The sequence below is a fragment of the Rhinoraja longicauda genome, chromosome 1 (assembly GCF_053455715.1).
Source record: "Rhinoraja longicauda isolate Sanriku21f chromosome 1, sRhiLon1.1, whole genome shotgun sequence".
NCBI lineage: Eukaryota > Metazoa > Chordata > Chondrichthyes > Rajiformes > Arhynchobatidae > Rhinoraja > Rhinoraja longicauda.
In genome coordinates, this window is record NC_135953.1 from 105,363,147 (window position 1) to 105,383,721 (window position 20,575).

Here is a 20,575-nt window from a genome sequence, read left to right on the forward strand (position 1 = left end):
ATGGTACACATCACGACCACCATGTTCACGTGGTCAGGGAGTGACCATTTGGGTATCAATCAACCAGGCCCCTTCTCTGAGGCAATGTCATCCAATTAAATGGATAATGGGGACATGGAATCACCTCACAGCCCAATTGAGTCACCTTAATAGTATTTTTTTTAAGTGAGAACTGTTAAAATCATTTAAAAAGAAAATCACACCAGTTTGTCCACTTTACTCAGGGCGGCTTCATCCAAAGAATGAAGATCGGTCAAAACAGGTAACCTTATTTCTCTGGAATTTCCTGACATCTGCGAACAGAAAGAATGCCAAGAAATGACTAAGACCTGACCCGTCAATAAGTTTGGTGCCCAAGTTCCAATGATTAAACAGCACAGCGAATAAAAACAGTCATTTAACTCCTTCTGACAAACACACAGTGAGCTGTGAACTGGTGCATTTATTAAAAAATCCACTGCAAATGTTTACATTGCCATTCCTACAGATGATCCGTGCCAGGTCCTGCGGCAGTAAAGACAGTGTTGTTTTAAACTCTGAGAAATGCAGCAGGGAATCCAAGTTCAGTGAAAGATCCAAAGGTGTGACGTGGCATTGATCAAAAGGTCATATATATTAGCCCGTCAAAGCTAAAGTACAGAGACATGGGGTCATACAACATGGAGACTGGCCCTTTGGCCCAACACACCCATGCTGAGCAATATGCCCCATCTATGCTACTCCCACCCATCCACACGGCCCATATCCCTCCAACCCTTTCCTATCCATGTACCTGTCCAAATGTCTTTTAAATGTTATTATAGCACTTGCCTCAACTACCTCCTCTGGCAGCTCGTTCCGTAAAGCCACCACCCTCTGTGTGGAAAAGTAGCCCCCTCAGGTTCTTTTTAAATCTTTTCCCTCTCACCTTAAATGTATGTCCTTTGGTTCTTAATCCCCCAACTCTAAGAAAAAGACTCAATGCATTCACACTATCTATTCCCCTTATGATTTAAGAAACACCTTTATAAGAGAACCCCTCAGTATCCTGCGTATCAAGCAATAAAGCCATAGCCTGCCCAATATCTCCCGATAGCTCAGGCGCTTAAGTCCTGGCAACATCCTTGGAAATCTTCTTTGCACTCATTCCAGCTTAACACTAGCTTTCCTACAACAGGATGACCAAAACTAAGCACAATAAGTCAAAGGCAGCCTCATCATCTTATACAACTGTAACATAATTTCATATCCATTTCTTTACATGAATATATCTTCTTGCCAAGTTAGTACCAGTGGATTCATTGGTGCCATGGTATCTATCATCAAGGATGTCTACCATCTGGACATAATCTTCTCACTGCTCCAATCAGGCAGGAGGTACAAATGCCTGATATCCCACACTACCAGTTGCAGGGACAACTACTTTTCTACAACTATAAGGTTCTTTATTGGACCCGCACAACCTAATCCTACCTCAGCAATGGGGCATGAGATGGCTTCTAAGAGCAGCTTGTGGTTGAGCCTACTCGACAAAAGGCAATTCTGCAATTTGGTGATGTGTAATGATAATGGAACTTAAGGTAAAGGAACCCCTAGGAGGTAGTGACCATAATGTGGTAAAATGCAACTTGTAGATCGAGAGGGAGAAGATGAAATCAGATGTGTCAGTATTACTGTTGAGTGAAGGTAACTACAGAGACATGAGGGAGGAGCTGGCTAAAGATGATGGGAAAGAGATCCCAGCATGAATGACGGTGGAGCAGCAATGGCAGAAGTTTCTGGGAGTAGTTCGGATGATGCAGGATCTTTTCATCTCAAAGAGAAAGATTGTAAGGGGAGAATGAGGTGACTGGCTGGCTAATCAAGAACCTATCAATCTCCCGCTTTGAAAATACTCAATAACTTGCTCTGCACAGCTTTCTGTGGCAATGAATTCCAGATTCACCACCCTCTGGCTAAAGAAATTTCTTTTCCACTCCATTCTAAAGGTGTGTCCTCCTATTTTGAGGCTGTGCCCTCTGGTCCTAGACTCCCCCACTACTGGAAACGTCCTTTCCGCACCCACTGTATCCAGGCCTTCATGGGCACCAGAGAGGATCGGGAGCCGATCTGGTAGAATAAACACATGGGAATCCGGACATTGAACTCGATAAAATGGCACCACACATGGCGGCGTCGGCATTATTATATGCAAAATTAGTTTCACTGTGTAATGTTTAATTACATAGGTGACAATAGATATCCATTGAACCATCATTATTCAGTAGGCTTCATTGAGATCTCCACTCATCCTTCTAACTCCAGCAAGTGCAGGGCCAGAGCCATCAAACGCTTCTCATACGTTAACCCAATCATCCCCAGGATCATCCTTGTAAACCCCCCCTGGACCCTTTCTAACACCAGCACATCCTTCCTCAGATGTGCAACATCAGTAGGCAAGAAACCAGATACATTAGGATCAGGATTCCCCCACTGCCTATCACTTTCAAAAGAGAGTATCAAACCTCAGCGCCCAGCATTAGGATACTCCAGAGCAACTCACAATACCTAACCGCATCCTTTATGCAGCTTTGGGGGCTTGACACCCCACCATTGAACTCATCTTCCATTAACCCCTCATCAACTCTTGCGGACGCAAGATAGCAACTCGCCATGGTTATGGGACCAGTGTCTCTGCAGTTCCCACCAAAGCCAAAAGCAACAATATTACTGGGACATCTCATGTTCCAACTGGGATACACATTGCCATTCCAATGTCATGGCAGGTCAGCAACTCAGAACCCCCCCTACAATTCTACAGGAGCTGCAGACAACTGTGGCAGTCCATGGAGAAGGCATCACAACAATAACATAACATTGCTTCTATAAAACATTAAAAACAAAACAACTGCTCTCACATACTTTGCAGGAGCAAAAGCAAACAAAGTTTTAACTTTGGGCGACATAGTGGTGCAGCAGTAGAGCTGCTGCCTTACAGCATCGAGACCCGGGTTCCATCCTGGCCATGAGTGCTGTCTGTATGGAGTTTGAACATTCTCCCTGTGACCACGTGGGTTTTCTCCAGGTGCTCCAACTTCCTCCCACTCTCCAAAGGTGTACAGGTTTGTAGGTTAATTGGATTTGATAAAAGTTGTAAATTGTTTCTCATGTGTACGATAGTGCTATTGTATGGGGTGATCACTGGTCAGCACGGGCTTGGTGGGCTGAAGGGCCTGTTTCTGCGGTGCATCTCTTTAGACTTTTAGACATCAGAGATGCAGTGCGGCAACAGGTTCTTCGGCCCACCGAATCAGCGCCAACCATCGCTCACCCCGTGCAATAGTACAATCCTACGCACTAGGACAATTTACAATTTTACCAATGCCAATTAACCTATAAACCTGTACGTCTTTGAAGTGTGGGATGAAACTGCAGAACCCGGAGAAAACCCACGCGGTCACAGGGAGAACGTACAAACTCCATACAGACAGCACTCTTGGTCAGGATCGAACCCAGGTCTCTGATGCTGTAAGGCAGCACCTCTGCCGCTGCACCATTGTGCCTCACCTGTAAAGTACCATAACCATAAAATGACATGCGGCTGCAAAACATTGCATGTTTGTGGTCCTGACATCTTTCAGTACAGATGCAAGGCCCACTCCAGTATAGCACGGAGGGAATGCTGTATAGTGGAGGTGCGTTTTCTTTTCAGTTGAGAGAGTAAACTGAAAGCCCCATGCACAAATTCAAAGTTAATCAAGTACCAATATTCATCAATTAACACCACTAAAACATCTGCTCATTATCTCTGCTGCTTGTGGCAGCTTGCTGTGTACAAGTTGGTTTCTGCATTCCTTACATGCAGTGACAGCTGCAATTTAAAGAGTAGTCTAATTGCCGTAAAGCACTTCTGAACATCCATGGGGCACAACAGGCCCTACATAAAGGCAAGCTATAAAATCCTACAGTGTTAATGGAGGCCATTCCGTCCATTGTATTTGTACCATATTCTTTGAAGGGGTACAGATTCTCTCTGGGTGTGCAATTGTGAAACATGGAGTGGGCGTGGAGTTCAGCATGCACTTCGGCCCGCAATCAGCATAATACCTGGCTGGGCGTTCAATCTGCACGTGTTCAGAAACTCCGCTGTGAAGTAGATATCCACATCGCAGAAGAACAAGAGGACGTTGTTTCCCTTCCAAGCGCGAGCACCGACGTCAAGGCCTTTCCCACGGGAAAAATCCTCCGCCAGGGGAATAAAGGTGTAGTTCTTGTAGTTTGCTTCCCTATATTACAAAGAACAAGACGGATGAAAAGTTCACTCCACTGTGTATTTTTTCACTATCCCAATGTTCAGTCGACACTAGTCCGAATTAACTACAAGATTTTTTTTGAATTGCATGTGAAATTGCTTTTTGCAGAAACAGCAAAACATGAAGTGCCTGCAGATTGGGTTTAGATCATTTAGGGGGGCGAATGGAATAGTTTTCTCAACAGTTATAACACTGTTTTAGATTAATTTAGAAATACAGCACGGAAATAGGCCCTTTGGCCCACCAAGTCCATTTCAACACTGAAGGCGGCACAGTGGTAGAGCCGCTGCTTCACAGCGGGTTTGATCCTGACCTTGGGTGCCGTCTAAGTGGAGTTTGCACGTTCTCCCTGTGACCGCATGGATTTCCTCTGGGTACACATGTTTCCTCCCACATCCCAAAGATGTGTGGGTTTGTAGGTGAATTGGGCTCAGTAAAATTGCCCCTAGTGTGTAGGCAGTGGGATAACATAGAACATGTTGACATGCGATCGAATGTCTGTGTGGACTGGGTGGGCTCAAGGGCCTGTTTCCATGTTGTATCTCAAAAACTAAACACAGCAGAAACAAGTGAATGTCCAAGGCACACAGTCATCTGACATGCCTATAATGAGGGTCAGAGCAGGCAAGACTGGCCGAGGTGGTGATCTTCTACCCACTCACCAAAGCAGGTCCCTTCGGCCATGGTGGGAGCAAGGAATATCCCAGTTTTTGCATCAGGAGGCAACTTGGCTCTGAGTCACAAGCCACTTTTGGCAAGTCTGTATTGAGTGTAAAAAGAGACAGCATGGCATCAGGCCCTCCGGCCCGCCGAGTCCATGCAGACCATCCACCACCTACTTTTGGATTAATCCTACCCTAAGCAATTATATTACACCCACGTTCCCATCAACTCCTCCTACATTCGAAACACACGCCGAAACACTCCGAGCAAGATGCAGTGGACAACTTAATTGGCACATTATTGAGATGTAGGAAGAAACGAGGATGCAGAGGAAACCCACGCAGTCACAGGGAGAACGTGCAATCTCCACTCCAACCTCACCTCAGGTCAGGACTGAACCTGGGTCACTGGAGCTGTGAGGCAGCAGCTCCACCTGTGGCATCACCGTGCTGCCCCCAATGCCAGCAGAGGGCTTAGGCCATGTGCAATCCCAGGATGGAAGGATATGTCTGGCTAATGGCTGGACGCTATGGGGGAGCTTACAACTGTTTGGTTTATTAAATGACATGGGAGGAGATGATGAACATCACCCCTTGAGAAGAAAGAAACAACAAAATAGGAATTTCCTGCCTCTGTATCCTGACCTTTTACTCCAATCACTTCCCTAGCCAGAGGAAGGATTTCTGTCATGCTGCCTCTAACGTAGAATGAAAATTATGCAAGCAAAAGGAAATTGTCCCCACAGGGCCTCCATGTGCCAATACCACCTCTCCAAAAGGAGATGAAGAGTAGCAGGAAAAAAGAGTCATTTAATAAACTAGCCACTTCAAACACATTAATTCAAGTAAAGACGGCATTGGTTGCAGGAAAGAGGAATTAGATCAGATCGGGAAGATCCTGACGAGTTTTCTGAACTTCTAAGTGGAAATAGCTAATTGTGTCAATTTACAAGATCTAAATAGACATCATCAGAAATGTTATCCCAATTACTGTATAACTTACTAAAGGGCCTGTCCCACTTAGGTGATTTTAAGGCGACTGCCGGCGACGAGACTGTCATTGAACGTCTGCCGGGGTGTCGCGGGCATGATCGTGAGGAGTCTTCAATCAATCGTGGCGGATCTCGGCGCGTCGCGGAAAAAATTTCCAGATAGAAATTTCTCGGCGACAGCTGGCTTGTCGCCAGGTATCATAGCTTATTGCGGGCGCTGTCGCATGCTGTCCCCAGGTTTGCAAGGTTGTCGCAGATGCATTTAGAAGCACGTAATATTAAATTAAGAAAAGGCATTTGAAGATACCAGAAGATAGTTTTGTTTAACCAATTTATTTACCGTCAGGACATTTGACAGGTAGAGTGGAGGCGACAGTTTGACGGTCAGGTAAGCGTGGGAATTTCACGATGTTTCCGAAGACGGTATAATCTCTTAGCCAGGTGCTAGTTTCACAAAAAAAGTAATCTGTATCGACCTGACTCGGCATTGTCGTGGTCATTGTCGTAAGGTAAAAGAAAATGTTGGCGATCTGCTACGACTTTGACAGTCGCCGGCATTCGCCTTAAAAATCACATAACTGGGACAGGCCCTTAAGGCAGTAATGTTTCATATATTCTAGGTTGAACATTGAAAGTAGATTGTGAAGACAACTGTACTGGAGGGATCAGGTACGAAATAGTGCAGGTGATGAGGAAAAGGTGTAAGAAACAACCAGATCAATGGACAGCGCAGTGGAGCAGCGGTAGAGTTGCTGCCTTGCAGCTCCAGAGACCCGAGTTTGATCATGACTACAGGTGCTGTCTGTATGGAGTTTGTACATTCTCCCTGTGACTGCATGGATTTTGCCTGGGTGCTCTAGTTTCCTCCCACATTCCAAAGATGTACATGTTTGCAGGTTAATTGGCTTCTATAAATTGTAAATTGTCCCTAGTGCGTAGGGTAGTGCTAGAGAACTGGGTGATCGCAGGTCTGTTAAACTGTCTTTAACCGTCTCGTTACAATTCTTTTTTTAATGCTTCTTTGGTTTAAATCTCTTCCACCCGCTCCTTCAAGTGTGTTGGCTCTTTGTTGCAATGGCTTAACTCCACGCACTGAGCATCAACACTTAATACCAGCAGGTGGGATGGTAGGCGTAGACTCTGGAAGACTGATTGAAGACTATGGAAGAGGAAAGACAAGGATCCACAAACCTGTCTTAATCAACAGGATGGTGATGGAGAGAGTCAAAAGCTTCAAACTCCTGCATATCACTGAAGAAATGTCTTGGACCCAGCACATTGATGCAATCACAAGAAAGCCCATCAATGCCTCTACTTTCTGAGAAGATTGAGGAGATTCAGTATGTTAGTGAATACTCTCTTGAACTTCTACAGGTGTACAGTAGAGAGCATATTAACTGGTTGCATCATGGTCTGGTTCGGCAACTCGAATTCCCAGGAACGAAGAAGGTTACAAAAAGTGGTGCACACTGCCCAGTCCATCATCAGGACTGACCTCCCCATCATTGAAGTGTTCTACAAGATTCACTGCCTCAAAAAGGCAGCCAGCATCAGCAGAGACCCACACCACCTGGCTATGCTCTCATTTCACTCCTGCCATCAGGAAGAAGATAGAGGAGCCTGAAAACTGCAATGTCCAGGTTCATGAGCTTTTTCTTCCCTACAACCATTGAGTTATTAAACACTACAACCTCCACAAAGCTCTGAACTACATAGACTTGGGGGCATTAATTTTGTCTTTGGACTCCTATTATTTGTTTATTATTGAACTTTGTTTTGTTGTTTATTATAGGTTTACAGAGTACTATGTTTACATAGAAGAAAGACACAAAAGTGCTGGAGTATCAGCGGGTCAGGCAGCATCTCTGGAGAAAAAGGATGGGTGATGTTTTGGGTCTGGGTCCTTCTTCAGACTGAAAGTGATCCTTCTACAGACTGAAAGTGATCCTTCTACAGACTGAAAGTGGAGGGGAGCAAACTGGAGGTGTTCTTCTACTTTCAGTGTGAAGAAGGATCCCAACTCGAAACGTCACCTATCCTTTTCCTCCAGCGATGCTGCCTGACCCGCTGGGTTACTGCAGCACTTTGTGTCTATCCTCAGTATAAACCAACATCTGCAGTTCCTTTCTACACATATAATGTTTATATATCTGTTGTGCTGCTGCAAACAAGAATTTAATTGTGCTGTTTTGGGACATAGGACAATAAAACACTCCTGATCTGTGACTAGGTGGCAAAGATTTCCAGATAGGTCACCCTCCAGTGGCCAGAACTCACCTGGACATGTATTCAAGTATGGCTTTTACTTCAATCATTTGTTCTGTACCAAAATAAACTACAGTGAGATGAACTCTGCCATCCAGTCGAACACCCACCTCCCTGCAAGACAGAAAGAGAACTACTTTCAGTTTAATACAACTCAAATTTTCCATGGAAAATGAAAACAAAAAAAATAGTATTTGACTCAGAGAGAACAGGATACTCAACCCAACTTAAAACTATCGCGTGTCAGCTGTGGCACAGCTGGTAGATCTCTCATCCCTGTGTCAGAAGGTGGTGGGTTTCAGCTGTTCGCAGGAGCAGCAGAATGTTATGAAGGATGACATTTTAGTGAAGTGTTGTACTGCTGGAAATCCCATTGTTTGAGTGAAATGTTAATCCAAATCTCCTTCTGAATGGTATGAATGGTATGAACATTGAACATTGAATGTCTTTGAACATTGATGAGAACCGGGCTGGGCTCAACCCTTGGCTTCCTTCGGTCGACTCTTTTGTCTTGCTGATATCAAGGGCTAGGTTGTTGTTCTGGCACCATTGCAAAAGGTTCTCAATCTCCCCCCTGCACTTTGTCTCATCATTGTTGTTGAACTGGCTGATAGGTGTGGCAGCGAAATTAAAGATTGGGTTTGCATTGTACTTGGACACACAATAATGGGTGAACAGGGAATAGAGCAAGGGACTGAGCACACAACTCTAACTGCCTCTTGTGTTGAGAGTCATGGTGGAGGAATATTATAACCAACTCTAATCAAACAAAATCTGTTAATTTGAAAGTCCACAAGCCAGTCGCAGATGGAGGAGCCCAGACCAAGGTCCAAATGTTTAGGGATGAGCTTATTTGAAGTTATAGGGTTGAAGGTTAAACTGAAGTCAATGAATAGCATCTTGACATTTGTTTTCTTGCTGACAAGGTGATTGTAGTGCCTATAGAGATGGCATCCTCCATAGACCTATCTTTCCTGTGTACAAATTGCAAGAGGTCTCTAGTGCCCAGAAGACTAACACAGATGTGGGCCATTAACATTCTTTCAAAGCACTTCATTAAGGTTGACATTATAGCAATTAGGCAGTAGTCATTTAGGAAAATAACTGCAGATGCTGGTACAAATCGAAGGTATCACAAAAAGCTGGAGTAACTCAGCGGGTCAGGCAGCATCTCAGGAGAGAAGGAATGGGTGACGTTTCGTGTCGAGACCCTTCTTCAGACTGATCAGTCTGAAGAAGGGTTTCAACCCGAAACGTCACCCATTCCTTCTCTCCTGAGATGCTGCCTGACCCACTGCGCTACTCCAGCTTTTTGTGATACCTTCGGGCAGTAGTCATTGATCACTTTATTTTTCTTGGGGACTGGTATGGTGGAGGTTTCCTTGAAGCAGATGGGAGCAATAGATAGTGGAATTGACAAGTTGAAGTTTTCAGTGAAGATTGTAGCCAGTTGATTGGCACACAATTTCAGAGCCTGTCCAGGGACTCCATCCAGGCTTTCACTCTCGTGGAAGCAGACGTGACTTCTGCCAGCACGATGGAGCAGCAGCGGATGGAGGGAATGTGCTACGACATCACTTTTGTTTGCCTGTTCAAAATGGCCAAAAAGGCATTCAACTTATCTGGTAGAGATGCTCTGTTGCTGGGGATCGCCCCCGCTCTTAGTCCATGACAGTATAGTGTATATCTCTCAAAATGCAAACCATTCTAATCAATCTGCCATTTAAAGTATTAGATTAGGAGAATCAGTTGATCCAACCTTGGCCCCATTCCCAGATACTTTGACAGTTGAACAGTAATCCAATTGGGATGTCTAAAAGGATTCGACTCCTTGCTTGTGCAGGCCAAAACAAATGGGTAATACACTAGAAACAAAAAGACAGGGGCACCACACGTTTCCTCTCCCCTGACACAGTCTGAAGAAGGATTTCAACCTGAAACATCACCTATTCCTAGTCTGAAGAAGAGTCTCGACCCGAAACGTCACCCATTCCTTCTCTCCCGAGATGCTGCCTGACCTGCTGAGTTACTCCAGCATTTTGTGAATAAACCTATTCCTTTTCTCCAGACATGCTGCCTGGCCCGCTGAGTTACTCTAGCATTTTGTGTCCATCTTTGGTGTCAAACAGCATCAGCAGTTCCTTCCCACATGGAAGAAGGTAATTGTCTACTTGAAAAGATAATGAAGGTTTGGGATTATCTATATACTAAAACTCTTGTTTGTTTGTTTGTTTGTTCCTGAACTACAGCCAAAACAGTACAAGATAGCGCGACAATTTTAGGCCCACCTTACTCACTGTCTTCCCTTTGGTGCTAATGGAAGAAGTTTAATTGAAATCGGTGTTATATTTTTTAAGTTATTCATGTTTTAAAGTTTAAATCTATCTCCTAGGGAGGGAGGGGGGAAGGAGGGAGGGGGGTGGATGGGGGGAGGGAGGGAGGGGAAGGATAAGGTGGGTTGAGGGGAATGGAGTGGGGGGGAAGGGAAGGGGGGAAGGGAAGGGGAAGGGAAGGGGGGAAGGGAAGGGGGAAGGGAAGGGAAGGGAAGGGGGAAGGGAAGGGGGGAAGGGAAGGGGGAAGGGAAGGGGGGAAGGGAAGGGGGAGGGGGAGGGGGGAGGGGTAGTGGGGTAGGAGAGGGTGCTGCACGAATGCAGGTGTAGCGACCATAGAGAATGGTCCAGGTCGTCGAACCCTCAGATTGGCCAGCGAGGTCACGTGGGAACGCGACCATGGGGATTGGTCCAGAGAGCGACATCGCTGATTGGCCAGCGTGGTCATGTGCGCTTTTGGCGCCCGAAATGTTCAGTTCGGCGAAGTCTTCGAAGAAGACAGTAAGTTTTTGATGGTTGTCCTTTAACTTGTTGTTTAACTCTGTATTCGAATATTGCGGCTGCAATAAACTTCTTCTACAACCAACAAGTTTTCGGACTCGCCATATTGGTGACCCCGACGTGATCTGGACGATCACCGACTATGCAGGGACACGACGCCTCGTTGTTGATTGCCGCGCCGGGCACACCGGAGTTAAGCGCGGTAAGCGTTCACCTTCCGTTGTTTTGGACACATTCACCGCAATCTTGGTTTGTCCACACCGAAGCTCAATTTCATATAAAGAAGATATCGGACGACTCGACGATGTATTACTACCTCGTCAGCGCTCTATCACCGGAGACGACCACACGCGTGATGCGGTTCATCGTTAATCCGCCTGAGGAAAGCAAGTACGAGGCTTGTATACACTGGAATTTAGAAGGATGAGGGGGGATCTTATTGAAACATATAAGATAATTAGGGGATTGGACACATTAGAGGCAGATAACATGTTCCCAATGTTGGGGGAGTCCAGAACAAGGGGCCACAGTTTGAGAATAAGGGGTAGGCCATTTAGAATGGAGATGAGGAAGAACTTTTTCAGTCAGAGGGTGGTGAAGGTGTGGAATTCTCTGCCTCAGAAGGCAGTGGAGGCCAGTTCGTTGGATGCTTTCAAGAGAGAGCTGGATAGAGCTCTTAAGGATAGCGGAGTGAGGGGGTATGGGGAGAAGGCAGGAACGGGGTACTGATTGAGAGTGATCAGCCATGATCGCATTGAATGGCGGTGCTGGCTCGAAGGGCTGAATGGCCTACTCCTGCACCTATTGTCTATTGTCTATTGTCTATTGCCATGAAGAAAGTGTTACTGCGAACCTTCGGGTTTAATAGGCATGATTGCGCTGCAAGACTTCTGCACCTACCGGACCTCAGAGATCGACGGCCTTCCGTTCTCATGGCCGAAATGATGATGCTAGCCGGTGAGCATACGGATTGCCTTATGTTCGAACAGGCATTCCGAGAGAAGCTTCCTGAGGATGTCCGACTGCTGCTCACGGATTGTTCTTTTAAGGACCCCGAAGCATATGCAGCGAAAGCGGACGCGCTCATAGCGGCTAAAAACAAGGCAAGCGGTTCGATCAACAAGGTCTCGACATCAGTGACCACGCCACAGCGACATCAAGATGGCGCCGCATCTCCCGCCAGTTCTCCGAAAGCCCGCCAAAAAGATCCGCACAAGCGCGGCTGGTGCTATTATCACCTACGATGGGGTAGCGAATCCCGCAACTGCCGCTCACCTTGTACCTTCGCGGGAAATGCCTCGGCCGATCGTACATAGGGGCAGTTACGATTGGCCAGAACCGACGCCTCTACGTCCACGATCGATTCACGGACACAGAATTTTTGGTGGACACGGGAGCCATCGTCAGTATAGTGCCGCCGACCGACCTCGAAACCAGAACGGGTAAGACAGGTCCCACCCTCATCGCGGTTAATGGCAGCCCCATTCGCACTTTCGGTATACGGAAGATGTCCCTCGTGTTAGGCCTCCGCACGTACGAATGGCCATTCATCATAGCAGACGTCAGACAAGCGATCCTGGGCGCAGATTTTCTCTGGGCTTTTTCACTGGTCCCTGATGTCCGCGGTAACGACCTCCGACCCTCCGCCGGGAGGAGCCCGTCGCTCCGACAACCGCCTCCACGCCCAGCCCTACTGTCCAGGCCGTCGTCGCGGCCCCTGACTCGTATGCTGAGATCCTGGCGGAGTTTCCAGAGCTGCTCATCCAACGTTTTGACACGCCTTCGGCCAAGCACGGCATGGTTCATCACATCCGCACCGAGGCCCCTCCCGTTTTCGCTTGGGCTAGGAGACTGCCGCCAGACAAACTGGTGGTGGCACGGGCGGAATTTAGGAAGATGGAGGAAATGGGAATTGTCCGTCAGTCTGACAGCCCGTGGGCCTCGCCGTTGCATATGGTCTCCAAGACATCTGGGGGGTGGAGACCATGTGGCGATTATCGGCGTCTCAATGCTGTCACCACGGCTGATCGCTACCCCATACCGCACCTGCAGGACTTTTCGTCTGGGCTGGAAGGAGCGGTGGTGTTCTCCAAAATCGATTTGGTGCGAGGATACCACCAGATTCCGGTGCGTCCGGAGGACATACAGAAAACTGCAACGATTACTCCGTTCGGGTTGTTTGAATGGTTGCGTATGCCTTTCGGTTTAAAGAACGCGGCACAGGCTTTCCAACGACTGATGGACCGCGTGGGCCGGGGTTTACCGTTTGTGTTTATTTATTTAGACGACATCCTGGTAGCCAGCCCCTCAGTGCAGGAACACCAGGTCCACTTGCGGACTGTGTTCCAGCGGCTCCAAGACCACGGGCTCATTATCCAACCCTCCAAGTGTCAATTCGGCCTCCCTTCTCTTGATTTTCTAGGGCACAGAATTACCCCTGCCGGCGCCTCCCCTTTGCCCGAGAAGGTGGAGGCTATCCGGGCATTTCCCAGGCCCACCACAGTAAAAGGACTACAGGAGTTCGTAGGTATGGTTAACTTCTACCATAGGTTCGTTCCGGCAGCTGCGCGGGTCATGCGCCCGCTTTTCCAGTGCCTTGCGGGAAAACCGGTAGAGTTGATATGGTCCCCGGCCGCAGAGTCGGCTTTTACAGCAGCTAAGGCAGCATTAGCAGACGCCACCATGTTGGTCCACCCGAGCCCCTCCGCCCCCACGGCCCTGACGGTTGACGCCTCTGACGTGGCGGTGGGCGGGGTCTTGGAGCAGCAGGTCGGTGGCCGTTGGCAGCCCTTGGCGTTTTTCAGCCGGCAACTAAATTCGGCTGAGCTGAAGTATAGCGCATTTGACCGAGAGCTTCTGGCCCTCTATTTAGCTGTTCGTCATTTCAGGTATTTCCTTGAGGGCCGCCCATTTGTGGCCTTTACGGACCACAAACCATTAACATTTGCATTTTTCAAATTGTCTGACCCATGGTCGGCCCGCCAGCAGCGGCACCTGACTGCTATCTCCGAATTTACCACCGATGTCCGTCATGTCGCGGGTAAGCTTAATGCCGTTGCTGACGCCCTGTCTAGACCTGCTTTTTCCCCTATTTCGGCGGTGGACTGCGAGGTGGATCCCCAGGAGCTTGCGGAGGCACAGCTTCTAGCGGATACCGCTTCGGCATACCAGTCCACCACTTCGGGATTGAAGTTGACTCAGGTAGCCTGCGGGTCGGAAGGCACAAAAGTCTGGTGCGATGTTTCTCTTCCCCGTCCCAGGCCGGTAGTACCGCCCTCCCTTCAGCGCCGGGTTTTTGATGCCATTCATGGGCTGGCGCACCCGTCCATCTGCTCCACCTCTGCTTTGGTAGCAGCTCGGTTTGTCTGGCATGGCCTACGGAAACAGGTAGCGGGTTGGGCGCGTTCCTGCGTTCCCTGTCAGACCGCTAAAGTCCAGCGCCATGTCCAGCCCCCCGTACAGGAGTTCGAGGTCCCAGCAAGTCGTTTTTTCCACATCCACGTGGATTTAGTCGGGCCTTTGCCTTCTTCCCGGGGCTACACCCACCTCCTCACGGTGGTGGATCGGTTCACCCGGTGGCCAGAGGCTTTCCCATTGTCTGATATTTCGTCAGCCTCCTGTGCCAGGACTTTGGCCCTCCATTGGGTAGCTCGTTTCGGGGTCCCAGCAGTTATTACCACTGACAGGGGGCCGCAGTTCACTTCGTCCCTCTGGGCCGCGCTCGCAGAACTGTACGGTTCCAAGTTACAACCCACTACTGCATATCACCCCCAGGCAAATGGACTTGTAGAAAGGTTCCACCGTCAACTTAAGGCGTCCCTCAGTGCAAGGCTTGAAGGCCCGGACTGGGTAGACCAGCTCCCCTGGGTCCTTCTGGGCATCCGGACTGCTCCTAAGCTAGATCTCGGTGCATCGTCCGCGGAGCTAGTATATGGCTCGACACTTCGAGTACCCGGAGATTTGTTTCCGGACCCTTCAGACCAGCTGCCTACAGTCCCATCAGTGTTAGCATCTCTCCGGGCACGGGTGGGTTCCCTGGCTCCAGTTCCGACTTCACGTCATGGGTGTCCCATGGTACATGAACCGCCTTCCCTGAAGGACTGTGAGTTTGTGTTTCTGCGAAAAGATTCCCATCGCGCCCCGTTACAAAGGGTCTATCAAGGGCCGTTCCGGGTTTTGCGTAAGGGAACGGCTACCTTCACCTTAGATATGTGCGGCAAGAGTGAGCTCGTCTCGGTGTCCCGGCTCAAACCTGCACACTTGGATCCGGATCAACCAGTCCTGGTCGGCCAAACCCCTAGGAGAGGCCGACCTCCGTTAGTTCCGCTCAGTCCAGGACCCCCCGTTCCGGCAGTTCCTCCAGGACCCCCCGTTCCGGCAGTTCCTCCAGGACCCCCCGTTCCGGCAGTTCCTCCAAGTCCGGAACCCCCGGCTCCTGTGGTTCAGGCTGCCCCTCTCCGTACTCGTTATGGTCGCGAAATCCGGCTCCCTGCTAGGTTCCGTACCTCGGGTTCTGGGGGGGGTCATGTAGCGACCATAGAGAATGGTCCAGGTCGTCGAACCCTCAGATTGGCCAGCGAGGTCACGTGGGAACGCGACCATGGGGATTGGTCCAGAGAGCGACATCGCTGATTGGCCAGCGTGGTCATGTGCGCTTTTGGCGCCCGAAATGTTCAGTTCGGCGAAGTCTTCGAAGAAGACAGTAAGTTTTTGATGGTTGTCCTTTACCTTGTTGTTTAACTCTGTATTCGAATATTGCGGCTGCAATAAACTTCTTCTACAACCAACAAGTTTTCGGACTCGCCATACAGGAGAGTTTTGGGCCCAACGGGTCCACTTGATCTAGTCTGCTCCTAAAAAGCATGCAGTGTGGAGGAAGGCCATTTCCAATCTCCACAAGCAAGAACAATTGATTTTTTTTATTGGGCTCAGTCCAATAGATGCAAAAGCAGCTAAATGAATTATCCAGGATTTAATTAAATGGAGGGGTAGGCCCGAGGGGCTGAATAAGTTTGCTGCTGCTCCAAGGCTGCTCCAAGGCTGCTCCAACACCTGACCCTCATGATCGTTCTGCCATTGTGTGCTAACACGGTGAATTAGTCACTGAGAACTGTCAGGTTTTACAGTCTAGAGATGTATCATGGAGAGTTTCTGAGCATTAAAATTAAAATGATTTCCCAGGTGATACAGTTGTTTTGCAACCTTAATGCTGTGACCAAAAGTGCTGAAAATAATCTGAATGTGAGTGATGTGATTTGGGTGTATGAAAAGGAACTGCAGAGGCTGGCATATATTGAAGATAGGCACAAAGTGCTGGAGTAACTCAGCAGGTCAGGCAACATTTCTGGAGAAAAAGGATGGATGATATTTCGTATCAGTACCCTTCTTCAGACTGAAAGTAGATGGGGGGGGAACAGTTCCCGAAGAAGGGTCCCGACCTGAAACGTCACCCATCCTTTTTCTCCAAAGATCTTGCAGAGAGGGCAGCAGAGTGGTGCAGCATTAGTGTTGCTGCCTTACAACACCAGAGACCCAGGTTTGATCTTGACTATGGGTGCTGTCTGTACGGAGTTTGTATGCTATCCCTGTAACTGCAAGGGTTTTCCCAGGTGCTCCGTATCCTCCCTTATTCCAAAGACATACAGGTTTGGAAGTTAAGGAGTTAAGTGTGTTGGATAGTGCCAGGGCTGGATTAAGCTAGCAGGGTTGGAGCTAGGGTTGCCAATTTCCTCACTCCCAAATACGGGACAAGGTGATGTCACCGCCCCGCGTCACCTAACCCAGCGGCCACGGGCTCCCGTTCCACCAATGGCGGACGCCCGGGCCGGGAGGCGGGTTGCAAGGCAACCTCCGTTAGGCGGCGCCCGGGCCTACACAGACCGGAGGTAGACACAAAATGCTGGAGTAAGTCAGCGGGTCGGGCAGCATCTTGGGAGAGAAGGAAAGGGTCTCGACACGAAACGTCACCCATCTTCTGCTGGACCTCCGTGAGGCTGGCGGTGAGGACTTCGCCATGGGCGATGAGGGCGACGAAAGTATCCACAAACTGAAGGAGAAGAGGAAGGGGCGAGGATTTGGCTCCGAGGAAGGCGCTCGATCCAGGCTGCGAGAAGACTACGACTCTGTGAAGCAAGATGGCGACGAGCCAGGCCCTCAACGCTCGGTGGAGGGGTGGATCCTGTTTGTGACCGGGGTCCATGAGGAAGCCACCGAGGAGGACATCCACGACAAGTTCGCCGATTACAGTGAGATCAAGAACCTGCACCTCAACCTGGACCGGCGCACCGGCTACCTCAAGGGCTACGCTCTGGTGGAGTATGAGACCGAGGCTACATGGAGGCGCAGGTGGCCATGGAGAGTTTGAACAGGTCGGAGCTGGCCGGGCAGCCCATCAGCGTGGACTGGGGCTTCGTCAGGGGACCCCCGAGGAGCAAGAGGCGGAGTGGCCGAAGGAGAAGCTGGAGCCCCAACCGGAAGGGTCACTGAGCCGGGACAGAGTGCGGAGCGACCGGTGGGATGGAGCGGCCTGCACAGCGCCGGGGAGCGAGACACGCCCGCAGATCCCGTGCCCAAATTGAGCCATGCATTACAGGGGCCGTTTAATCTCAGACGGGACTGTCGTGGGGCTGGGGAGTGGGTGGGGAGGGAAGGGTAAGGTTGGCTGTGCAAAACAACACTCAGAAATAAACTATTTTAGTTCCAAAAAAATATCTTCAGTCTGAAGAAGGGTCTCGACCCGAAACGTCGCCCATTCCTTCTCTCCAGATGCTACCTGTCCCGCTGAGTTACCCCAGCATTTTGTGTCTACCTTCAATTTTAACCAGCATCTGCAGTATTTTTCCTACAGTGACCAAGCCCACTCCCGGGCCTAATACGGGACAATTTAAAGATAAATTTGAATGAAATTTATTTGTATCTTGTTATTAATGACATCCGTAATGATTACATACCATGCACCATGCAGCATGCAGCTCCCCCTCGTGACAGCCGATTTCACCTGACAGCTTGCAAGCATTTAGTGCGGGGCCCTCGAAAATGCGGGGCCTGTAGCATATGCTACTTTGGCTACTAGGTTAATCCGGCACTGGATATTACTAGTGAGTGGTGATCAGTGGTCAGCACGGCATCTGTGGGCTGAGAGGCCTGGTTCCTTGCTGTATCTCTAACGTCTAAGATGCTGCCTGACCCGCTGAGTTACTCGAGCGCTGTGTGTCTATCTTCCATGCGACTTGGGGATTGATATTTATATTTGCACATTGTACAATGTTGACAGTTGACGTTTATATCCCTAGTGATGAATGATGGGCTAGAAGGCAGCGAGGGTGTCTTTTAGAACGTGCCTCTGGTGGTAACCTGCAACCTGACAGGAGAAGCCTCATCCAACCCTACAGTTGGAAATTTGCCTCAGCTTCTAACAACTTCCCCAGTCAATCAGCCTTAGTAATGCTAATTCCTTCTTCAGACACACAAACCTTAGATTTTGCCTTTACAGCCCGTTGCAGGCACAGAGAGATGCAAGATGTATCGAGAGCCCTCTGTAAGATGTCTGCAAACAATTAGGTGGAGAAGTGACACGAGCCTTCACTCAGTGCGATGAATGCTGTCATGACATCTGTGCCTGGTTACTGCACTGCTGGGAGACTTCAGTCCACGTCTACTTCAGAAATATGCAGAAGGCCCCACATTACAGCTGTGCCTGTCGATGGAGGTAGGCAGCCAGCCATCATGCGGTCAGGAATTGGCACTTATTTTTATTTTTATTTAACAATCTTCACAATGAGATTGACTCCAAGAGCCTTACAGAAACAACACTCAATTGATATTTCAAAGCAACGATGAGCAAAGTATTGCATTTGTAGAAAGCACCACGCCATTGAACAAGGTAGACTTCAAGATGAACAAGGGGGGCATTAATTGCATCAGCGTTTCAGATTATATTGAATGGTGTGGCTTTAGTTTTGAGGAAAATCAACATTTAAGAGGTTCCTGATGGTTTCTTTTTCAATTTAGTTTAGTTTGGTTTAGAGATACAGCACGGAAACAGGCCCTTTGGCCACCGTTTCCGTACTGACCAGTGATCCTTGCACACTAACACTATCCTACACACATTAGGGACAATTTACAATTAATTATACCAAGCCAATTAGCCTATAATCATGGAGAAAAGCCATACAGCTCATGGGGAGAACGTACAAACTACGTACAGACAGCACCCATAGTCAGGATCGAACCCGGATCTCTAGCACTGCTGCGCCACCGTGCCGCCCTAAATCCTATTCTAAATAGGATTTGCATGTACTGTTCAGAGTCAGAATGGAGACAGCTATTAGAGACACAAAATGCGATTATAATCAGGTCTGATCCTACACTGCCTTGCCTGCATTGTAATATATATGAACTTGTAGTCACGCTGTAGGATTAAATCATCCTGTGGGTGCTTTTCAGCTACTTGCAGTGTGTTTTTTAATATTTATATTATAAAGGTCAACAGAATAGTGTGTAGGGCTCAGTGCCCAGTACACTGCATATATGGGTCAAATACTCACCCCTGCATCTGGAGCCCATCAGGAATATGAACTGGTTACTTGGCTGAAGCAGTGCAATTTTCATTCTGATTTTCAAATCCAATCAGGGCCCCAACCCTTCCCTACCTTGGCAACCCTCTAGTTCCGACCTCTTGCAGATAGACACTAAATGCTAGAGTAACAGGCAGCACATCTGGTGAAAAGGAATAGGTGACCTTTCGGGTCGAGTCCCTTCTTCAGACTGAGAGTTGGGGGGGGGGGGGGGGGGGGAGGAGGAGAGAAACTAGAGGTATGAAAAGGTTCCAAACAAATTGGAAATGTGGAATTCTCAGCCACAGAAGGCCAATTCACTGAATGTTTGAGGGAGTTAGATTTAGCTCTTGGGCTAAAGGAATCAAGGGATATGGGCAAAAAGCAGGAACGGGGTACTGATTTTAGATGATCAGCCATGATCATATTGAATGGCAGTGCTGGCTCAAAGGACCGAATGGCCTACTCCTGCACCTATTTTTCTGTTTTCTATGTTTTCTAAATCAGTGCCGGCACTGATGACCAAGGAAAGGTGGAGCCCACAATGGTCCATTGTTGGCTGTGGTAGAGGTGATAACTAAAGGGAACAGTGCGAACAGTGAATGCGAACAGTGGAACTGGCAGAACAACTAGGGTGAGGGAGGGGGAATGCAAGAGTTATTTGAAATTCAAGAAATCAACATTCATACCACTAGGTTGTAAATTACCCAAGTGAAATAAGAGGTGTTGTTCCTCCAATTAGTATGTGGCCTCTCCCTGACAGTGGAGTTGGCCCAGGACAGAAAGTATGGGAGTGGGAGGGGGAGTTAAAATGTTTGGCGAACTGTCCCGCTGAGTTGCTCCAGCATTTTGTGTCTATCTTCCGTGTAATCCAGTATCTGCCGTTCCTTCCAACTCTTGCACATCCCCACTCTTATTCTTCCACCATTGGGTGCTGCACGGTAAGCTATCCAAGTCCTCTACTGTCAACAAACCTCCAACGCGCTCTCACCATAACCT

At 48.5% G+C, this 20,575-nt stretch overlaps 1 protein-coding gene across 4 annotated transcripts in view; it reads right to left on the bottom strand.

The window, feature by feature from the left end:
• csgalnact1a (chondroitin sulfate N-acetylgalactosaminyltransferase 1a) overlaps positions 1 to 20,575 on the bottom strand; it is a 172,102-nt gene that overhangs the window by 28,971 nt on the left and 122,556 nt on the right. For all 4 annotated transcript variants that reach the window (XM_078403910.1, XM_078403900.1, XM_078403891.1 and 1 more), the window contains exons 4-5: positions 8,203 to 8,304; positions 4,066 to 4,244 (exon numbers count right to left, since the gene is read on the bottom strand). In XM_078403910.1, coding sequence (XP_078260036.1) covers positions 4,066 to 4,244; positions 8,203 to 8,304 — 281 coding nt within the window. The remainder of the gene's footprint in view (positions 1 to 4,065; positions 4,245 to 8,202; positions 8,305 to 20,575) is intronic.